The following is a 22,794-nucleotide window of genomic DNA, read 5'->3' as shown; positions in this document are numbered from 1 at the left end:
GAGCATCTACTCCATCATAATTTCAGATACAATTTTTATGTGGTATATGTTTAACCTTCGATAATTAAGAGGTATTCTTTGTTGTGATGTAAAATTCTATTTGCACCAAAAGCATGAATGCAATGCTCTGGAGAAGATACTCTTTCTGGACATATGAGAATTTTGTTTTCTGGTCATGATTTTTCATTTAATTGGCCACAGAATCTTGCTGTAAATAATAAACTTTTAAACTGACCTTTATGGTTCCGCTGGTCTTCAGTCTTTTTCTTCTTTAGAAGCTCTGCCATAGCAGATCTGTCAGCTTTCCCAACCTGCAACCAAAAATGGAAATAAAATATGAACAGATATGGAATATGTTTAGAATTTTTAAAATTAAAATTTAATGTAGCCCCCCCTCCCCCGCTCAACATTTTTCAAGACCATCCAGCTACGATTTTTTGGGGTGACCGCGCCACTCACATTTAAGTCTCGCATATCTTCTGAGTTCAAATTTGCGACACCTGGGTACGCGGTCATGTGCAAATCCAATGCAATTCTGTATCTAGACTAGGAATCCAGACAAAATTCATAAGTGTATCATTATTTTTAGTTTTTCTAATGAATTTTCTTTTATTGAAGTAGTACCACCAATACTTTCCAATTCCATCAATTTTTTTTTTCAAGTAGAAATTTAAGAGCAATTTTTTGAATCACCACTGGCAGCGATATCAAGTTATGTATAAGTCATTTTTTTTTTGCAAATCACAGAATAAAGTCTGGCCTGCTTCAGGTAAACACTTATCACTTTGGACTAAATTTCCTGGCTAGTATGCTTCAAAATTTCCTGATCCATGCACGTCTTAAAAATTTAAGTTGAATGTAAAGTTTCAACGTACCCTCTTTCTCACATCTTTTTTTGAGGTTGAAGCCTCATCCTCCATGTCCTCATCTGTGGCATCAGACTCATCCATAGCCTCATCTACTCTGGTTGCGGTGTTTAGGAACTCCTTCTCTTTCTTTAGTACATCAGCTTTTTTTTCTGTAAGGGACAGGCACATTAAGGACAGACATAAATAATCAGAGTAATTTCAAAGAGCCATTTATGAAATGCATTGTAAAAATGGGGTTTTAGCATTATTAGAATTATTACTACAGAGTATAGACAAGTTATCAAATCAGAATTCAGACACCAGTTTTTAAGTTATAGACGTAAATAATTTTATCTGAATTCTGTACACACAAACTATTTTGAGTTGTAGACATATTTTTCAGTAGATCTAAATAAGATAATTATTATTTAAAAACTAGTAAGAATCTTTCACATCATTAAATTTGTCCCCAAATTTGTTAATTAGCCGATGTAATGCTAATCCAGTCTAGCCAGGAGGCTTCTAGAGAGTAAAAATCATTTACTAACGTAACTTACTCTCATACGAAGCCAGGGCTTCTATTGTATACATGTGCATGTAGGCAGCCAAAACCTGAAACTTTTGCCCCCGAGATTTCTACTTTCTCTCTAAAAGATCTAGCCCTAAATCATGTACCTGGGATACAACTTCATTTCCGACATTTCTATGCTATGGATTTTATTTTTAGACAAGAATTCATTAAAAAAATGAAAAATTGTCATGAAAAAAAAGAGACTTGCCCGATGTTTACACCGCCATCTTGTTTTCTATTGTTCTTCACCCACGATACGGACGCTTGAGTCGCGTAACGTGGGTGAGAGTAGCCAGGCGGCTTCTAGAGAGTAAAAATCATTTACTAACGTAAGGTTACTCTCATACGAAGCCAGGTCTTCCTTCTCATAGACGCGTGCGTCGGGTAACGTTGGCGAAGAACAATAGGAAGTAAGATGGCGGCGTAAACATCGGGCAAGTCTCTTCCGTCTTTTCACAATATTTCTCTCATTTTTTTTGATGAATTCTTGTTCAAAAATAACGAGAGCGTAGAAATGTCGGAAATGAAGTTTTTTCAATGTACATGATTTAGGCCTAGATCTTTTCTATTAAGGAAAGTAGAAATCTTGGGGGTGAAAGTTTCAGGTGGTTTGGCTTCCGTCGTGTGGGTCAATGAGAAGGAAGACCTGGCTTCGGATGAGAGTAACCTTACGTTAGTAACTGATTTTTACTCTCTAGAACTAGAAGCCGCCTGGCTAGGTGAGAGTAAGGCCGTGTTTATGCTTCCACTTTTCAGGCCAGAATCAGCGTTTCCAAACGTGATTAGTCCAAAACACGGTTGCGTCCATGCTTACTTTCATTTAAACGCTGTTTCAAAACGCCGATCGTAAACTCACAAAAAGGTGCGTTTGTAAACGTTGTTTGACCAGAATCAGGCTTTCTGGGGAAGTATAAACAGAACCACGATCATAAACGTGTTTAAATGACGTCATTTGGTACATGCTTCCGGTGAGATGAAAATCCGCGGGCAAATACAGTCGTATTGCTCCTTGTTATCTCTACGTAAAAACAACAATCGGAAAAAAAAAAACTTTTGAAAAAAGGCGCGCCCAATTTGACCTCGCTTTACGATGCGAAGCCAGCTGGAGATCATGATATGCTCTGAAAAGTTAAGCATAAACAGCACTCCCAGAACCACGTTTACGATCGGCGTTTTGAATCGACGTTTGAAATCGCTGATTCTGTCCTCGCAATGGAAGCATAAACACACCATAAGATACGTTAGTATTAGTCTTGAGGACGCAATGATGATGATTTTTTTTAGATATGTCATATACTTCTTCATCATTGACGTCTTGACACTCTCTCCATAGTGTCTTAAGCGAAGGACCAAAACAAAGATGGATTTCCCTAGAAAATCCATCTTTTTAAACCAAAATCACAAGAATTCTATTCATTCTTACATCTTCCTACGCCTAATGCGTAGGAAGGTTTTAAATATTATTATAAAAAATATAAAAAATGAAGATTTCTTACCTAACTGATGCCGCGTAGACCCCCCGTTCCACATGTAAACAATGGAAATACAATAGCGTCGACCCTTGAACCGCTTATGTATGACGTACTTCCGGAAAGCAATCCCGTCTTAACAATTTAGAGATGAAAATTCTTATTTAACAAATCATTAACTAACCCATTAAAATTTATATTTTCATTATAAATAATTCATATTAATATATATAAATTATTTATGATCACGAAATAAATTTTAAGATTTGTTGAATAAGAATTTTTATCTCTAATTTCTATCTCTAAATTTTATATTTTTATATAATAATATTTAACACCTCCATACGCATTAGGCGTAGGAAGGTGTAAGAATGAATAGAATTAATAGAATTCTTGTGATTTTGGTTTAAAAAGATGGATTTTCTAGGGAAATCCATCTTTGTTTTGGTCCTTCGCTTAAGACACTATGGAGAGAGTGTCAAGACGTCAATGATGAAGAAGTATATGACATATCTAAAAAAAATCATCATCATTGCTTCCTCAAGACTACGTTAGTATAGTATTAGTAAATGATTTTTTACTCTTTAGAAGCCTCCTGGCTAGTAGAAAAGATGGAAAGAGCTTACGGCCGTGTTTATGTCGCCATCTTGATTTCGTTGTCTTTCGCTTGGCGACAGCACGCAAATCGCGTGATTCGTTTTTTTATGAATTCTTCTTTAAAAATGAAATCAATATCGCAGAAATGTTACACCCGGTAATCTACTTCACTTGGAAAATAAGTTGAACCCCATGACAGGTAGGCCTACATGTTTTAGGGCTAGATTTAGAGGGAAAGTAGAAATCTCGGGGGCGAAAGTTTCAGGTTTTGTACCAGTACGTGGGTGAATATAGCTCGTGATCCCAGGCGTCAGTGGGGAGTAACCCTACGACTACGTAGAGTACTATGTAGAGCTAAATTCATAGTAACCCAGGCCAGGAAACTCCCGCCCGCGTAGCGGGCGGGAGTTCCCTGGGTTAAATTAAAGGCAGTGTATACAGCCACACGCGTGTGTCTTTACCATCCAGCCACACGCGTGTGGTTATATCCAGAACACCTATCTGTGGATACCGCCACACGCCGCCAGTAATAACAGTAAAACACGTACGGTATGTAGGTCTGACCGTCTATATCCTGATAAAAATAACCTCATTTCTTCATTAAATTCTTACATTTTAAACCCCTTTGATATCCTTAGATCGTTTCAATTTCATTCTCACCGTCTTCTCTCCTTGCTTTTCTTGTCTTGTTACAAACGGTCGTCTGTTTAACAGCAAATTCTCTTTTTCTACTTGTGTCGATTCTGGCTTCCTTCGCGGTGGCAGACCCATACAGCGTTAGCGCAGCGCTAGCGCAGTAGACATACACAGTTTGGGTTTCGTACGTACGCACGTACGCGCACATAGCCTAGAGTCAGTAGAGAATCGACACAAGTAGAAAAAGTGTGGAAATTTGCTATTTAACAGGCGGCCTTTTGTAACAAGACAAGAAAAGCAAGGAAAGAAGACGGTGAGAATGAATTGAAACGATTTAAAGAAATCAAAGGGGTTTAGAATGTAAGAATTTAATGAAGAAATGAAGTTATTTTGATCGTGATATAGACGGTCAGACCTACATACGTGTTTTACTGTTATAACTGGCGGCGTGTGGCGGTATCCACAGATAGGTGTTCTGGATATAACCACACGCGTGTGGCTGGATGGTAAAGACACACGGGTGTGGCTGTATACACTGCCTAAATGAAATCAGTTTCAGTTTCAGACGCCTCCAGGCTAGTCGAGCACCACATAGCCTATAGATCTATATACATACGGTTCTTCGGCAATTACCACTGGACAAAGGGAGAGCATAAATAATTACATATTAGGTACAAATCAGGATATAATAATGTATATTTACCACTGGCCACTAACACCTTGGCCTTCCACATCCCAGCCAATGTTTCGGCCGTTTCTCTGCGGGGTTCCGGACTCCACCAGGCCCTCAAACTTCGGGTCCACCAAGTTGACCGACATCTTTTTGTTTGTTACAAAATCGCTAGAAGTAACAGTTCCTTGTTTCCACCCAGTGTACTAAGACGCACATGGTTGATATCCTTATCAATTCAAGAAGATTAAGACAAAGTGCAGTAAGATCAGATTCTAACGGGCGTAAATATTGGATGAAGCGATAAACTGTAACGGGCGTCGGTGAGCTTTAGCGAGTGAATTTGAAATTGAAACGCACATGTATTACACTAGCGCGCTAGCATGCCTCGCTCGCCGAAAATAGATTTCCGAGGCCGAGATTTACCGAAGAGTTCCGGATATCTAGTATAGATCTATAACTCTATTAACGTTATAGCCTTTACTGATAGTTTATCCATTGCGATGATGATCTTAAAAGAAAATAAAAAAATCATCAAATATCAAAATTATCGGCAAAATTTCAGTGTAAATTAAAAACTAAATGGATATTGTATTGGGAATAGTGTGCATCAAACAATTTTTCAAGTTTAGTACTCCGGCCCTGCTCCCCCCCCCCCACCCTGCGCGAGCTTGAAGACCCTTGTTCTTGCTTGTTAAAATTTTCTCGGGTATGATTGAAGAACTTACTGTGGTAACACTGTGTTTGTTACCCAACTATGTGGGCAATTATGTGATTAACAATGTGATCTGAAGTCTAACACTGTGACCACATAGTTTACACATAGTCAACTATGTGAACACACTGTGGTAACACTGTGTTTGTTACCCAACTATGTGAGCAAAATTTGTGATTAACTATGTGATCTGAAGTCTAACACTGTGTCCACATAGTTTACACATAGTCAACTATGTGAACACACTGTGGTAACACTGTGTTTGTTACCCAACTATGTGGGCAATTATGTGATTAACTATGTGATCTGAAGTCTAACACTGTGTCCACATAGTTTACACATAGTCAACTATGTGAACACACTGTGGTAACATTGTGTTTGTTACCCAACTATGTGGGCATTATGTGATTAACTATGTGATCTGAGTCTCACACTGTGACCACATAGTTTAGACATAGTCAACTATGTGAACACACTGTGGCAACACTGTGTTTGTTGCCCAACTATGTGGACAATTATGATTAACCATGTGATCTGAAGTCTAACACTGTGTCCACATAGTTTACACATAGTCAACTATGTGAACACACTGTGGTAACACTGTGTTTGTTACCCAACTATGTGGGCAATTATGTGATTAACTATGTGATCTGAAGTCTAACACTGTGTCCACATAGTTTACACATAGTCAACTATGTGAACACACTGTGGTAACACTGTGTTTGTTACCCAACTATGTGGGCAATTATGTGATTAACTATGTGATCTGAAGTCTCACACTGTGACCACATAGTTTACACATAGTCAACTATGTGAACACACTGTGGTAACACTGTGTTTGTTACCCAACTATGTGGGCAATTATGTGATTAACTATGTGATCTGAAGTCTCACACTGTGACAACACTGTGACAACACTGTGACCACATAGTTAACACATAGTTTACACATAGTCAACTATGTGAACACACTGTGGTAACACTGTGTTTGTTCCATAAGGGTTGATGGGCCCTTGTTGATGGCCTGTACAACCGCCATGGCATCGATAATGCATACTTTGTCCCGCTTGTTTCATGTTCGTTGACACATTGGTTGGCGAATCTACTTCTTTTCCATCTGTAGATTGTGCATCATATTCTTCAATGGCATGCATGGAAGCGCTCTTGTCGGTGGGAATAAGAAGGCTTCCATCTGAAAAAAAAATAGTGACCGTGGGATGACAGAAAAGTCATACTTTCCATTCCAACTGTTTGACCCAGAGATTCAATCATTCCAGGGCGAGACTGCTGCACTACAAGAAACCGTGCCAGGAGCTGACGGTCTTCTCTTAACTTCACAATCTTATTTCTAACTTTACACTTTGTTTTCTGCTTGCATGTATTAAACGTCTTTAGCTCCATTTTCTTCATTGGATCCCAAACAGACTTATCTGCTGTAGTAGCAACAACTCTCTCTGAAACAAACTCTTCAAATTTCTTTAAACCCTTTGCATCTCTGTCTAGTATATCTTCTTTCGCCTTCTCTGGAACTGCCATATTTAAAACTAAGTTCACTAGATCATCACTTTTGTCTGTGAATGGGGTTCCACAATGTTTGCCAATGCCGTGTTTGATCTGTTCTTAATGGCAATACATTCGTACTGCCATTGAGCCACTTAGCTGATAGTGTTCCTTGGTTGTTGTGTCGTCTCTGCTTATGCAATACGCATTCTGAATGTCATGTACTATGGTAACAAGTTCAGGACCAATTAAGAAGAACCTGTCTAGTGCATCCTCTTTCTGTGTAAGTCCAATGATGCCACCCACAACCTTCAGTTCTCGGATGAGTTGCTCCAATGTTTGATCATGAAGAGATTGGTGAAGGGAATTCTTGACTTTGTCACCCTGTAGTCTCCACATTTCAGGGAATTCAATGTTTCCTCATCAGTTCTTTGAAGCATCTGCATTTCTACAAGGTATACTGGGACTAGCCGAGCGTATTTGTAGAGGTCATGAACAAAGTAGTATTTTACCTGCTCTTCCATGGCAGCAAGATGTAGCTCCCATTCTCCCTGCCTGCTTGCACGAATCAAATGAAGGAGGCTTTCAACTTGCTTCATGTGGGCCATCAGAAATTGTGCCATCTCTCCATGCCCTCGCTTGTACTGGTCACCACACTGACATTTCTCTTAATACTCACATAATGCATGGACCATTCCAAGCAAATAGGAAATTAGAGAGTAAAACTTTTTTTAAACACCTTTGCGTATTAACATTTGCAAAACTTTGCAAGTTATCCCTATCTAGGCCGGGGTATTTTGGGAGTTCATATGGCCTTCCAGCCCCCCCCCCTGAGATCTTGGCAGTCGACCGCGTGATCGCGCCAGAATTTGGCACACAAGTTGTCGTGGATATAATCTACAAAATTGTATAGTAATTTATTTCATGCGAATTGTTATCAAGTAATTATGCTAATTTATGCATAATTAGTATGCGAAATTGTACTTTTACCTCTAACTCCATACATACAGCTCCAAATGTTCTAATTTTTGGCATAGAAACTCGTTGTGGTGTTTTTAGCGAGTTTACAATAAAAAATTGTGATATCAGATCAATTTCTTATGTATGATATTGTTTTTTTGCAATTTCTTTATATGTACATGTATGTCGTCGTTTTGGGGGCCATTTGTACATTGTGTTTTGAATGAAATTCGGTGAGGACTCTTCTAAGATCATAAACAGCATAAAATACAAACATTTAGATCAGCAAAACTAAAAATAATGATACATTAATGATTTTTTGATGTACAATGTACATTGACTTTGTACACAAAATCACGTTTTTCAGCAATTTTTAGTCTGACATGCACTTACATAATGTTGCGTAATTTCGTAACCGCGTACCCAGGTGATGCAAAATTGGTCTCAAAAGTTGCGCAAGACTTGAAAGTAAAAAGTCAGCGAGCAGCGCGGTCAAAAACTTTTGCACGGCGAAAATATAGCGCAGCTCGTTGAGGGGGGGGGGGGCCTCTGAGGCTTCCCCCTCCCCGGGATGGCGGCCATGTTGAAATTCAAGATGGCGGCCTAATTTTATGAGTTGCAATAATTGCTATGCTATGAATGAAATCTATCAAATCACAAACATGGGTAGTGCCACCAATTTTAACTGTTTATACTGCTCACAAGTCGAGATAGAGGAGAAAATGCATTTCAAAACGGCGGCCATTTTGAATTTCAAAATGGCGGCTGAAGACGTGCTCGGAAAAAATGGCACCCTAATTTTTTGAAATCAGCACCCTCAAATTGACAAAGTTAGCCCATAAAATCCATTTTGGCAAGCAAATCTAGCTGGAGCCAAATATCTGACATAAGCGACTGTACTACTTTGAATATTCCTTATTCAAGCATTTTTTTTTCAACCGAGATATGGGAGAGCGTGACTTTTGAACAGTGCCAAACAGATGGGCGGGGCCTCGGGAATGCTCGTCCCCCCCCCCTACCTAAAAAAAACATGACCAAGAACAAAAGTTGAAAGTAAATAAAAGGAAAGTAAAGTATGATTTAATTTTTTGAATATTGTCAAAATCTCTCACAAAATTTGATATTGCAATGAAAAAGTGGGAATATTTGCGTGCTCGCTTCGCTCGCTCATAACTTTTTAATACATTTTCCCCGATCTGCCATATCTAGCTCTTCCAAAATTGACTCAATACACCATTGCTATTGAAAGACATGAATCCCTTCCTGTTTGTCCTGTCAAGCATATAATTACATTCGGTTCAGGAATCAATAATCCTTTCGAAATTGGATTCATGTCTTTAAAGGTACCATAACATAATTAGTTTCACGTAATAAAAGTATTTGAATAAGTACAAGTTCTTCCAATCAATAATGCGAATCTTCTTCCTTGGGTTGTCAAAAGGACCTTTTTTTCTTTAATACTTATGAAGGAAAATTCAAAGGTAAAAGAAGTTTAAATGGAAAAACACAATAATTCAAGTGAACAAATTTTATTTTCTTAAATTGCATTTCAAACATAAAATTTCAGAGCATCTATTAACATTCATTAACATTTTTTTTATAGACTTTTCAAAACTCTCCCTTTTTTGATACGCACTATATTATGCATTCAAAGTATTGTTGTGCATGAACAGTTGAGATATTCAGGTCACCACCGGGTTAGATACTGCATACATTGTAATCTTACATGTTTAAGTTGAGCTATTGAATTGAACTATCGTGCTTAAGTATAGCCACACCTAAATATACCTAAATATATATACATATATATATATCGAATCAGAGATTGAATTGGTCTCAGAGAGTCAAGACTGAAATTCATTATATCTGCTATCTATATGGGGTCTTATGTTATTTCAACAAAACTACTGGCTGAAAACATTGCGGTTTGTTTACTGATGAGGCCAACCTGCTTAAATAAAAAAGAAAAATAAATAAATAAAATAAGTAATTATTATAAGGATATTAGTAAAATGATATTGTTTTTTTCTCTAAAAATGTTAATATTACATAACAGAAACGTAAGAATAAGGATGTTTCTAATATGAACCATGTTTGGAATACATTTGAAATACATGTTTTTCAAAATACATGTTTTTCAACAACGTTTTGTAAAAAATATTGTGAAACAATAGTTTTCATATGTCAAAAACGTTTATTATTAGTATAATGATATTCTAACAACGTTTCAAGGTTCAAACTTTATTCATATCAACATTTCACATTTTCAACAAAATCAGCAACTCAATACAAACAGTAATATTATACATTGCAAATTAGTATAGATTAGCATAAATGAAATATCGTAAAATGTATACCTAATATAACATTATAAAAATATTATAATTTATTCTTGTAATTGGTTCCAAAATAATGACAAAGTAAGAAAATGAGAGATGTGGATATGATGAACCAAAAGTAAAGCAGAGCTTGTTCTAAACATGTTGTAAACATGTTATTTGTACATCCAAGATACAACATTATCAAGATGTCAGTAAAATGTTATTGTGGTTTTTCTTAAATGCTAAATGGTGTCACAAAAACGCCAAAATTATTATGCTTCTGATATGTTTAGAAGCATCAGAAAAACAATTTAAAAATTGATGAAATACTTTAAAAACACACTTTCATGACTTTTTATAACATTGTGACATTATATCATTGTCGTAACATCTTAAGGACGTTTTAAAATGTTGTTATATTGATTGTCTAACATTATCAAAACGTTAAAAAATGTTTTTTTTTCTTCAGAATGTTTTTTTTCATGTCACTTTAACTTCAAGAATATCATTTATCAATTGATAATTTTTTGGAAAAAAGTATTTTAAATGTTTTCTTGTCAAGCCATCAAAACATTATATGCTTGATATAACAATAACATTTCTTTAGTGTTTAACGTTTAATGTTTAATGTTTAACGTTTTCAAATTCAGTTCATATGGAAATTCATTTTTGCATGCCCTGAAAAGCTAGTTGAACTGGAAAATATAAAATTGAGAACCAAAGTATAACCATGTGTGGTCAATGATAGTGACACAAAAAATGAATTATATTTTCTTTATATCTCACTGAGTACCTCAGTGAGCATATTTGTATTTAATAAGGGCAAAATATAGTCAAGTAGTGCAACAAATCATGTGCATGTGTTTATATTTGCTTGTTTTAATCTTCTTAGCAGACAGAGTACAGAATTTCTTTGCCATGGCTAGTCACTTTGTATATAAGAATGAATTGACAGAGTCAACATAAAAATTGTATTTTGGAAGTCAAAACTGCAGTTTCTGTTAAGGGATTTGACAATAAGCCAACGTCATTTATTTTTTCTAGAATCATGTTTTTAAATTCAATTCATAATGGAAATTCATTTTTTTCCCCTGAAGCTAGTTGAATTTAAACATATAAAATTGAGAACCAAAGTAGTACCATGTGTGGTCAATGATACTAACACAGAAAAAGATTTTTTTTTCTTTTTATTTCACTGAGTACCTCAGTATTTCTTCACTGAATTTTTCTCAAGTATCTTTACTGCATATTTATTTTAAAACAAGGGAAAATATAATTTTGTAGTGTAAACCATGAGGGTTTTTTAATAAAAATATTTGCTTGTATTAATATTCTTAACAGACTAACCACAAAATTATATTGTCATGGCTAGTCATTTTGTAGTAAACAAGAATAGATTAATTGTCAGAGTCAGCATGTAAATTATATATTGGAAGCAAAAATTACAGTTTCTGTTCAGGGTTTTTGACAGTTCATGAGAAACCGTTAAGCAATAACAAAACGGATTCACTTGTTATGTTTTTATTGCAATTTGCGACTAGCAAAGTCTACATCCATTGCGTGGGAAAAAACTCAGCAGCATATTATTTGTATATGTACAGTTATAAACAAGCTTCTAAAGTTTTATTCATTTATTTTTCTGCATGCTTTGTGGTATTTCTAGATTAAGCTAGAACATTGTGATATCTTGAAATAAACACTGCCATTTCTTCTGAGATAGAATGTACATGTCTTCTTTTTTTTTAATGTATCGATAGTTTATCCAAACACTTGGTTGGTATGCCACTCATTGTATTCCCGTTTTTCCTTTTCTTTACCACTGTGCATTGCATGTCATTAAGACGAATTAAGCAAGTTTCTATAGGCTGTCTTTTTTGTGGAAGCTTTAGGTAAATTATAGTTTTTTATCTTGCGGTGCAAGTATGTAACCGGATGATATTCTGTCTCTTTTTGTTACGTGGTAGGCCTATTGGCCAAATCAATGGCAGGTATCTTGCTATTTGTTTTCACATTTTTAATGATCCACATACATACATTCCAACCTGTTATATTCTACAAAAAAGTTATGACATTTACAGAAAAAAGAATTTGCTTCTCATTCGTTATGCAGACAAACTCTTTTACAGATTACGTAACTCCTGTTGCCATTATCACATTGGTTGTTTGGTCTGATTCTATCGACATGATGTTCATAATGGTCACTCGGGCAATGCGTTTCCAACTGCTATTCTATTTGATATCTAAATTCGATTTGAATTTTTTACTATCACCAAGATATGCCAATTACTGTTTGCCTTTCAGAGGCGCTTTTTCTCTTCCTGTGACATCTGCTCTCTTTAATGAGTAGTATCCATGACGTGCCTAATGTTCTTCCCCATCTTAATGTAAGTCCTGAACACATACAAAGTACAAACCCAACTGTCGCGGATATTTATAATGAAAGGATGCCTGATCTAAATCTTACTTATGATACAAATGACTTATCAATAAAAGACACGTGTTCTTATTATGTATTGCCTCAGGATTTAAAATGTAAAAAATTAGAATCTTCAAATTTTTCAGCTCTACATTATAATATAAGAAGCTTGTGTAAAAATTTTGACCATTTTCAATTGTTTCTCAACTCACTGAATGAAGAAATATCTGTCGTAGGTTTATGCGAAACCTGGTTATCCGATCCACTTACTTCTCTTGTTCATTTGGATGATTATGCAATCGTTGTCAATAATAGAGTAAATAAACACGGTGGCGGCGTAGCTTTATATGTTAGAAATAATCTCAAATTTAAAGTAATTAATGATTTTACATGCATGACGGAAACAATTGAAAGCATTTTCATTGAAATTGAAATTGCATCAGGAAAAAATGTACTTGTTGGTGAAATTTATAGACCGCCTAACGCTAACATAACTGATTTTACAGAAGTATTGCATTCCTTTTCTGATTCACCCTATTTTCAGAACAAACATTGCTTTATAATGGGCGATTTTAATATCGATCTGCTTCACTACCACGAAAAGCCAGCTTGCCAGGATTTTTTAGACACTATGATCTCCAATTCTTTTACTCCTTGCATCACTAAGCCAACTCGCATTTTTGGTGTTACTACGACGCTCATTGATAATGTTTTCACAAACATCCACGGTTATTTAGACACGAGTATAATAGTATCTGATCTAACAGATCACTTCCCTGTATTTGTTTCTTCTCCCCACATTTTTAATACTAAACAAAACTATTCAACATTTCGAGGTTCAAGAAAAATGTCAGAACAAAATACTAGACGTTTTATAGAATGCTTGTCTCAGGTTGATTGGTCCACGGTACTAAATACAACTGATGCTAACCAAGCTTATGATGAATTTCTAAATATTATTCTACCTTTATTTGACCATTATTTCCCAGTAAGAACATTATCCAAATCAAATTATGAAAAAGTACCACGCTCTCCCTGGATCACACGGTCTCTACTTAAATCAATAAACAAGAAAAATAAACTATACTATAAATATAAATCTACAGGCACAGATGACGCTAAATCTAAATATTCAATTTATAGAAATACCCTAACATCAGAGCTGAGACAAGCCAAAAGAAACTATTTTTTCTCTTTATTTGAAACTCATAAAAAAGATACAAGGTCAACCTGGAAAGTGATAAATCAAGTTTTTAAGAAGGAAGGATCAAAAAAGAATATTAGTAGGATCGTCGACCAAAACAAGGAATTTACAGATGATGCAGACATTGCCGAAGCATTCAATTCCTTCTTTGTAAACATTGGCCCAAATTTGGCTAATGCTATACCTAATAGTAACAAACCCTTTCATTCTTTTTTGCCAAACCGTAATCCTCGTACCATATTCTTTTCACCCGTTTCCGAGCACGAAATTATAGAAATAGTTAAAAATCTACCGGCGAAAAAAAGTTCTGGTTATGATGGTATTTCTTATGATTTTCTCATTAAAATTATTGATAAAATTGTGATACCCTTGACGCACGTATACAATCTTTCTCTACAGTGTGGTATTGTCCCTAATAATATGAAGGTTGTTAAAGTTATACCTATCCATAAAAAGGGTTCAGAGGATGAATTGGGTAACTATCGCCCTATTTCACTACTGACTACTTTCTCCAAGATTTTAGAAAAAACAGTATATTCTCGTACAATAAAATTTCTTACGAATTGTAATATTTTTATTAATTCACAATTTGGCTTTTGTAAAAAGCATTCAACAGTTCATGCAATAATGTTATTAATCGATAAAGTTACCAAGGCAATTGATAACAAATCTCATGTTGCTGGTATTTTTGTGGACTTCTCCAAGGCCTTTGACACGATCAACCATGAAATACTTTTATACAAGCTTTCTCATTATGGGATTCGTGGAAAGGCCTTGGATTGGTTCAGAAGTTACCTTATAAACAGAACTCAATTTGTGGTCATTAATAACTCCGATTCTCAGATACAGCAAATTTCATGTGGCGTGCCTCAGGGTTCCCTTTTGGGTCCATTGCTATTTATTTTATACATCAATGATTTCCAAAACTCATCCTCTTTATTATCATTTCTTCTTTTCGCAGATGACACGAGCTTATTTTTTACACACAGCAATCCTCAAATCCTTCTTGAAAGACTAAATGTTGAATTATGCTCTGTGTGTGATTGGATACAAGCTAATAAGTTATCCCTAAATTTTAAAAAGACACATTATATGGTTTTTAGCAACTCATTACACACATTGCCAGGTCTTGTTTATATGAATGGTAATGTTTTAGAACAAATTGAATCAACAAAATTTCTTGGTATCTTTATTGATTGTAAATTATCATGGAAAGTTCACATTGATCACCTTTGTAAATTGCTCTCAAGAAATGTTGGAGTCATTAATAAACTTAAACCTCATTTTCCGCATCACATTTTGAAACTATTGTATTCCACTTTATTGTTACCATATCTGAATAATGGAATTTTAGCCTGGGGAAATGCCTCTAAGACAAAACTTGAATCCATACTTAAAATTCAAAAAAGAGCCGTGAGGATAATTTCTTCTTCTGACTTTCTGGCTCATACTAATCCGCTATTTTATTCAAACAAGTTATTGAAAGTAACCGATTTATATTATTATTTTGTTGGTATATTTATGTATCAACTAAATAAACAGGAATTACCAAGTGTATTCTCTGATTTGCTTGTTCAAAATCAAGAAATCCATTCTTACCCAACTCGACAAGTCCACAATTTCCACATTTCCCCAGTGCACACTGTTCTTGCCCTTAAATCATTTGCTTTTACAGGGCCTTCCTTTTGGAATAATTTAGACACCCATATAATTCAGGCGCCCTCTCTATATTCTTTTAAATGTAGGCTGAAAACTTTTCTTTTACAATCGTATGCTGACGATTAAGCGCCTTGCCCGAGTGACTATCTTGTAGATCTCTTTATAATGTATTGAGTATTTTCATTTTATTGATGTCGCTTCATTGCGTTAGGAGTTTTTAATCCTTGATTATTTTCTTCTGGGAACCTATATGTTTACAAGCTTTGCTTTTTAATAGGTTCCTCATATTTCACGTAATTGTATTTTCTTGTTAAATACTACAACTATGTATTTTTTGTCATCATGTATTCATAATTTTGTTCAAGATGTATGTTTTGTGGAATGTGAAACAATAAATCAAATCAAATCAAACGTAAAGGAAAAATGTTTCGTTGTTATGCAAATGTTCCTTTTTTCGGGGGGGGGGGGGGGGGGAAGTATTTCTAAAATCTTTCAAAAATGTTATAACGTTATGTGTTTGCTGGGTCGGGGCCTTCATGCCACCGACACCGAGTCGAAACGTAACGATGATCTGTCATTGGTAATAAAACATTCTTGTAAAATGATAGCCTTCGTCGGTTTTGTTGTAGCGTTAGAAAGGGGAAAATTTGACGATCTCAATATGAAAAGGTTTGAGAATACTTATTTATATAATTATTATCTTTTTTAGTATGACATTCATTCAAGTGTGGGTTCACTGGTACAAAAGTAACTGAAGGACATCCAAACATTCTTTTGTAATTTGTCTTCTTTCCTCGCTTGTCAAGTACTTTTTCCATTTATTGGCTATTTCTTGGGAATTCTTCGAAATTGAAAATAAAGACTGTGAACCAGGCGGGTCACTTGAATTGGGGTGAGTTATGGTGTTGATATATTGTTTCATCTGTGCTGTAAATGGCATCCCAATAAAATCGTAGATCCTTTGGGATTCCTTTAAAGGGGCCATAGCAAAATCTTCATACTTGACAAGATGGTACCGCCCTTGTAACCATCCCGGCAACGATTCCGGTGATAGATAGGTGTTTTCTCTTATCCATTTGCACAGCCCACGCATTGTAGGATTGTTTTCCTTTATTTCCTGAAATTGAAGCATCTCCTTTGGAACGTTATCAAGGAGACCAAGTGGTTTAAGACGGTCTGATTTAGGAGGGATACGGTGTAACATTTTCATGATTTCCACGTAGCTAAATTTCAGGTAATTAATCCTAGATGCTGCAGTTCCACGGGGATCTCGTACTAAATGAATGATCTTAACATTGATTCCATCATCAGTAACCAGAGGTTTCAACAGCTCTAGATCTGCATGAATAATTTTTGTTGCCAGTCTACCATTGAAAAAATTGCAGCAAATACCCAGATCTTCTGCTGAAGACATGATGAACGAAGTTTTATTCGAGCAAGGTGTTTTCTTCAAATTAGAACCTGGCCATCGCCAATAAATATCCACAAAGTCCGCTGCAAACTCACACTTTGCGAAACCACGAAGTATGTCTCGAGCTATTTCCTTGCTTGCAATCGTACCACTGGAAATATTTCTTAATTCCCGTATTGTAGCAGCCGGCCAAAGTGATTCGAAGATATAAAACAGTTCTGGATTATAGCTTAGAAGCTGTCCCAGCACACTTGATCCAGAACGCCACTGTGCCATTAGAATTATAAATGGAGGGCAATCATTTACCTTATCCAATGTCTTGCCATGATTTCTCGCTGCAATTGCTCCAGAATATTGTTCCATCGTTGATGAGTTCAATCTCTCTCTCACGTTCATGCTTACAAATAGGTTTCTCCATAAAAAGACACAAATTATACAAAATAGCAAGACGGCATGACAATATCCTCGCTTACTTTCCCAACACTTCATGATTATTAGAGGCGGAGGAAAACCGAATGGAAAAATACGAGTTGATTCACATCTGCACTATAAAACATTACTAATAAAGACTGAAAACTCGGTGATTGTCGGACATCAAGCAGTATACCAGAGTAAGGGCGGCAAATCTCGGCAATATACATGTAGTAGCGCTACTTCTGTACCGTATACATAGTATACCCGCTGGAATTCGTACACCTGGCTGAACTGCGTCAATACGCCTTTCAATGCAAGCACAAACGCGTATCGGAAAATGAAATACTGCCTGGTAGGCCAAGATCATGCATTCGCCAACATGTGGGATAATCATCGAAAACGGCATTTAAACTTGGCAAAACGAGTCATTTCACTCCGCAATTTGAATAGCGGTTGATCTTAGAGCTTTATTTTATGGAATGCATGTAATCACTTTTTTTAACGAAAATGTCACCTTTAAAAAAAAATGGAAAAGCTTAAACATAATGTATACAATATTCCATTCCAAAAGTGTTTCTTACGTCGACTTGGTGTTCGGATGGGCAGCCCATAATTACAGGATTTTTTTTCGGGGGGGGGGGGGGGTCACCAAATTCTGTCTCTTGTATTTCATTTACCCATTAACATTTAAATGTTATTCATTTATTTACCCCCTTTTTTCTGGGGGTGTAGGAAACAGATTTAGGACTATAGACATTTTGTAATTGAAATACATGCTATGCCGGGAAGGTTTTTTCACCCTTTTTCTTTTATTTAGTTATGTATTACTAGAAAGATTTTTTTTCTTAATGGAGACTTTTTCAGGTAACCCCTACTACGCTTTTTCAATATTTCTTTAATGGGTGATTCATCCAAAATGTCAATAGAGTATAGTCAAGTTGATTTTAAATTATTTTAACCCCATTTGCAAATTTGGGTCACATCGAAAAAATATAACCAACAGTTGGGCTATATGATCTCGCATCAGTTGAACAGGAAAGTCCCTAAAGTGCACATTGTAAAATTGTCAGTGAAGTGGAATCTTCCGTTGCCAAGGCAGAATTGAATAAAAAGAGAAATAATGGATAACTGACTGATTTTATGCCCTTATAAGTAGGGTGTGGTGATGATCATTGCAAGAAGATAATTTCTTACCTGATACACTCTCCCACCTCCTACATTGCTTACTTTTATCATTATTATAATCATCATCATCATATTATCATTATTATCATAATCACTATTTCCATCATTTGTTATTATGTTGATTTTTTATCATTAGTAATATAGGCGCTATTGTTATCATCAACATCATTTTCACTGTGAGTATATCATGTTTTCAAATTCTATAGGAACCCTATGCAGGAAATAAACAATATAATGCATGTACGTATATGGCGGCCATCTTGGAAAATGGACGGTATTTGTATATTTCGACATCGAAGCATGATTATATCCCCAAAATAACCTCAGATTTGGACTCTCCATCCCCTAAAACCAGTATATTCCATGTTTTGAAAATTCTAGGTATCCTATACAGGAAATAAACAATATAATGCATGTTATATGGCGGCCATCTTGAAAAATGGCCGCTTTCTGTATATTTTGACATCAATGCATGGTTTTTTCCTCAAAATAACTTCAGATTTGGATTCTCCGCCTCCTAAAACCTCTAACTTCCAAGTTTTATACATCTTGGTATGCTAAAGTGAGGAAACAGAAAATCCAAGATGGCTGCCGGCGGCCATTTTTGATTTTTGCGTATATCTCAAATTGCTCAATGCTGACAGAGCTCCAGCATGTAGATTCTTCAAATAGAAGGTCTCACCTGTCAAAATCAGTAAAAAAAAAGACATTCCAATGCAACCTTACCCCCCAAATCAGGGTTTGGCTGCCGGACTACAACTGATTTTTATTTTTAATTCAACTGAATAGATCCACAAAGTGCATTTTCATTTTTTTTTCTTACTTCTTATATGAACCCAATCAGTGTATATATATATATATATATATATATATATATATATATATATGTGTGTGTGTGTGTGTGTGTGTGTGTCTGTTAATATATCTATTCCGACGTTGTCTCAATAATCCTGAATTCCTTTCAATATTTTAACACTCTTATTGATGTCCTCTTAAAATTGTACGCGTGAACCAAAGTCTTGTGTTATATGACAGTTTACAATCTTTGCACATTCTTTTTTATTAATTGAATATTCATCTATCCATTTTATTTTTCCTTACTCCTTGTGAAAACATTTCTTTAATAATGTGAGAGCAGCCTAAATCATCCAATTCCTTCGTTTTATAGAATATTTAGTGCGAATTCTTGCCAAACTAGTGAATTTTATTGTCTTTTCTTGTTAGTAACCTGATACATTACTTTTGTTATTTTCTTTGATTTACCGTATTTGTTAAGCTTCTTTCATATGTGTTTACTTTTTACTTTCTATTGTATATGGACCCAATGAAAGCAGAGTATAGTCATGTCAACTAAACTGAATATGGGCTTTCCATCCGTTTTGCATGTTTTTTATACAGAAAATGAATACTATACTGTTATTATCACTAAATGAAATCATAATCATCATCTTGGACCATTCTTAACTTCTGTTTTGGTAGTCTACTAGGAGTCTATATTCTTGGCTGGGTATTTTACTCAATGTGAGCAGGCTATGGATATTAGGATGTATTCAGGTTTGTATTCAACGGCAGCACCAGGAAGTGGGGAAGATTTTTTTTATTTATTTCTTAATTTTATTAATTTCATTTATTTTATTTTATTTTATTTTATTTATTTATGTATTTATTTATTTATTTATTTATTTATTTATTATTATTATTATTATAACTATTATCTATTTATTTTTTTTTTTTGGGGGGGCCGGTTTCAATAGCAAGGTTAAAATCAAAGGGTGGTTGTGCTTTACTCTATCGGAGCTTCATGCCACATTTGAAGATGATCGGAGAGGTAATACAGCTGGTAGAGCTCTCACAAGGACATATGTGACTCGGCATACCGAAATGAGAGAGAAGTCGCAAATGAAAATTCCTAGAAATTCGACAAACTAATAAAAAACAAAATTTTGAAGATTTTTTTTTTTCATTTTTAAATTCTTCCATGTTTCATAATTACTGTGTGAAAAAAATGAGTGAATTTGATGACGGGAAAGTGATAAAAAACAGTTTTTCTGCGAGTGTTTTTTTTCGGTCAGTTCGAAATTTTTTGATACTTGGCACGCTCGATTTCATCGAATTTCGCTTCATACTAAGCTCCGCCCCTAGCAACGTAACGCCATTGTTGATTGGCTATTCATTTAAACTCAAGTACAGCTGGCGGCGTCCGCCGACCGTCCGCTCGATCGATCGGTTCAATGAGCCTCAAAAGAAAGATCAAAAGCATCGCTTTCAATAGGTATTCTGAAATTGAAAAGGGGGCTTCTTGACAAAAGTTAACAAGCGGGATTCAACTTCTAAAGGGCTATTTTTTGTAATAATGGTAGTTGGTACTAGGCGGGGGCGTTAGCGATAGATTATAGGCCTACCTGATTTAGAGTGTATAGCTTGTCTCGCGAAAAAGGTCATGCGTAAACGCAAAGTGTTTACATAACACGGTTTGTTGGCGAGGATTAATTTCATAAAACATAACATGGACATGTTGAAGATTCTCTTTATTATTTGCAAGTGATCGGGATGTTTCGAAGAGAAAACTTTAATTTCAAAATAAAGGGTTTAAAATACATAAAAGTGTTGTATGTTCGCGAATGTGGGTTAATTGATCTGCAGTATATCATTAACAAAAGAAAAAAAAAGTTCATCATGAAAGCTTTGTGGGCTTTATTATTTCCAACTATTTTTGCCTTCAATTTTTTTATCATGTTTGAATGAACGATAGAGAAAGAAATAATTGTCAGAAATGACAGGAAGTCAAAGACAGTGGAATATTAACTTCGACAACTGAGGCACGGATCCAGGGGGTGGCACGTCCCCCCCCCCCCCCGAGAAGAAAAAAAAAAAAAAATTTAAATGTAAAAATGCCATTGAAGCCGAAATGTACCCGGGATGTACCCCTTTTTGAAATCGAAGACTTCTATTCTATTCTTTTTTTTTTGCTTGTCAGTTTTTTGGCGGGTACGAAGTATCTAAAATTAATGGTTGAAATCCTTTTTTGGAAAATCCTGGATCCGCCCCTGACTTTGACCAATGAAATATGGGACCATGCAGTAGGCCTGCATTTTTAATTTTTGGATAATGGTATACGGGTCTTACGATATTGTTTGAAAATATTAGTCATTTAAAATACACCTATTGAAATTATCATTTCCTAAAAGTCATTGTCATGTTGTCCCATTCGACTTTGCCCAGATCTATTCTCTCTTTCCCTCTCTGTTATTCTCTTACCTTCTTCTTTCGTCTTTCTTGTGTTGGGAGAGAGGGATGGGAAGGAATTAGCGAAAACAAGGGAAAGAGGGATAGGAAGGAATTAGCGAAAACAAAGACAAGAGCAAGGGGATCGGTATTATACAGTGATAACATGAGAAAAAAATATGACACAGCTTTTATTGATTCTGTTGTCCTTTCTCTAAAATTTCAATTTTCTTCTTGTAAAATAATATCAGTGGTGTAACAGGCAGGGGGGCAGGCTGCCCTTGCTGATTTCATCGCCATAATATATTTAAAAACGGTGGGGGGCGGAATTAAGAAAGGGAGCAAAAAGAGGAAAGGGAAAGAAAGCGAGGATAGGGGAAAGGAGAAATGGAAACGGAAAAGTGAAAAAAAAACAATGGAGGATCCAGGGAGGGGGGCCTAATATTTGAAAAAAATAAAAGAACGAAAAGGCGCCGCTTAAAAAAATGAAGGAAAGAAAAGAACATTTTGACAGGGTCAGACTTTACCCCTTTTTCAATTTGTACTTTTATGGCGCCGGTGAAGTACAAAAATATGTATGCCGCTCGGCATTACGCCCCCCCCCCTTCGCCAAAAGCTGGATCCGCCTATGAAAAAGTAAGAAAAACATACAAAGCGGGAAAGGAAGGAAAGAACATGTGAGAAAGAACAAATCATTTCATTATGCTAGCGTGATTTAGTATCCCGTAATTAGTAACCATCTGGAATAAAATTATTGGAAATGGTTTTTTGACTGATTTGAGTAGGTATGGGTATCAACATTTACCAAAAAAAAGTTAGGCGGAATACGGGTTGGGGAAAGTGCTTTTTTTCAAGGTCAAAGGTCAATGACCTTTTCATATATACTGTATAATGGTATCTCTGAGATGGAAAGGCGCAGGTTGGTGATAATGGTGTCGAAATGCACAAATTCTTTCCACAATATCAAATAAAATTAAGTACCCAGAATGCACAT

At 35.6% G+C, this 22,794-nt stretch overlaps 1 protein-coding gene across 1 annotated transcript; it reads right to left on the bottom strand.

Annotated features, from left to right (window-relative positions):
- Positions 1-16,298: 16,298 nt before the first annotated feature.
- On the bottom strand, positions 16,299-17,279 carry LOC121406432 (carbohydrate sulfotransferase 5-like). The gene has a single exon (XM_041597457.1). The coding sequence runs from the start codon at positions 17,250-17,252 to the stop codon at positions 16,299-16,301; it is 954 nt and encodes a 317-aa protein (XP_041453391.1). The 5' UTR covers positions 17,253-17,279.
- Positions 17,280-22,794: the final 5,515 nt, after the last annotated feature.

The sequence above is a fragment of the Lytechinus variegatus genome, chromosome 1 (assembly GCF_018143015.1).
Source record: "Lytechinus variegatus isolate NC3 chromosome 1, Lvar_3.0, whole genome shotgun sequence".
In the NCBI taxonomy this organism is placed as follows: Eukaryota; Metazoa; Echinodermata; class Echinoidea; order Temnopleuroida; family Toxopneustidae; genus Lytechinus; species Lytechinus variegatus.
This window is presented reverse-complemented; position numbering and strand designations above follow the sequence as displayed.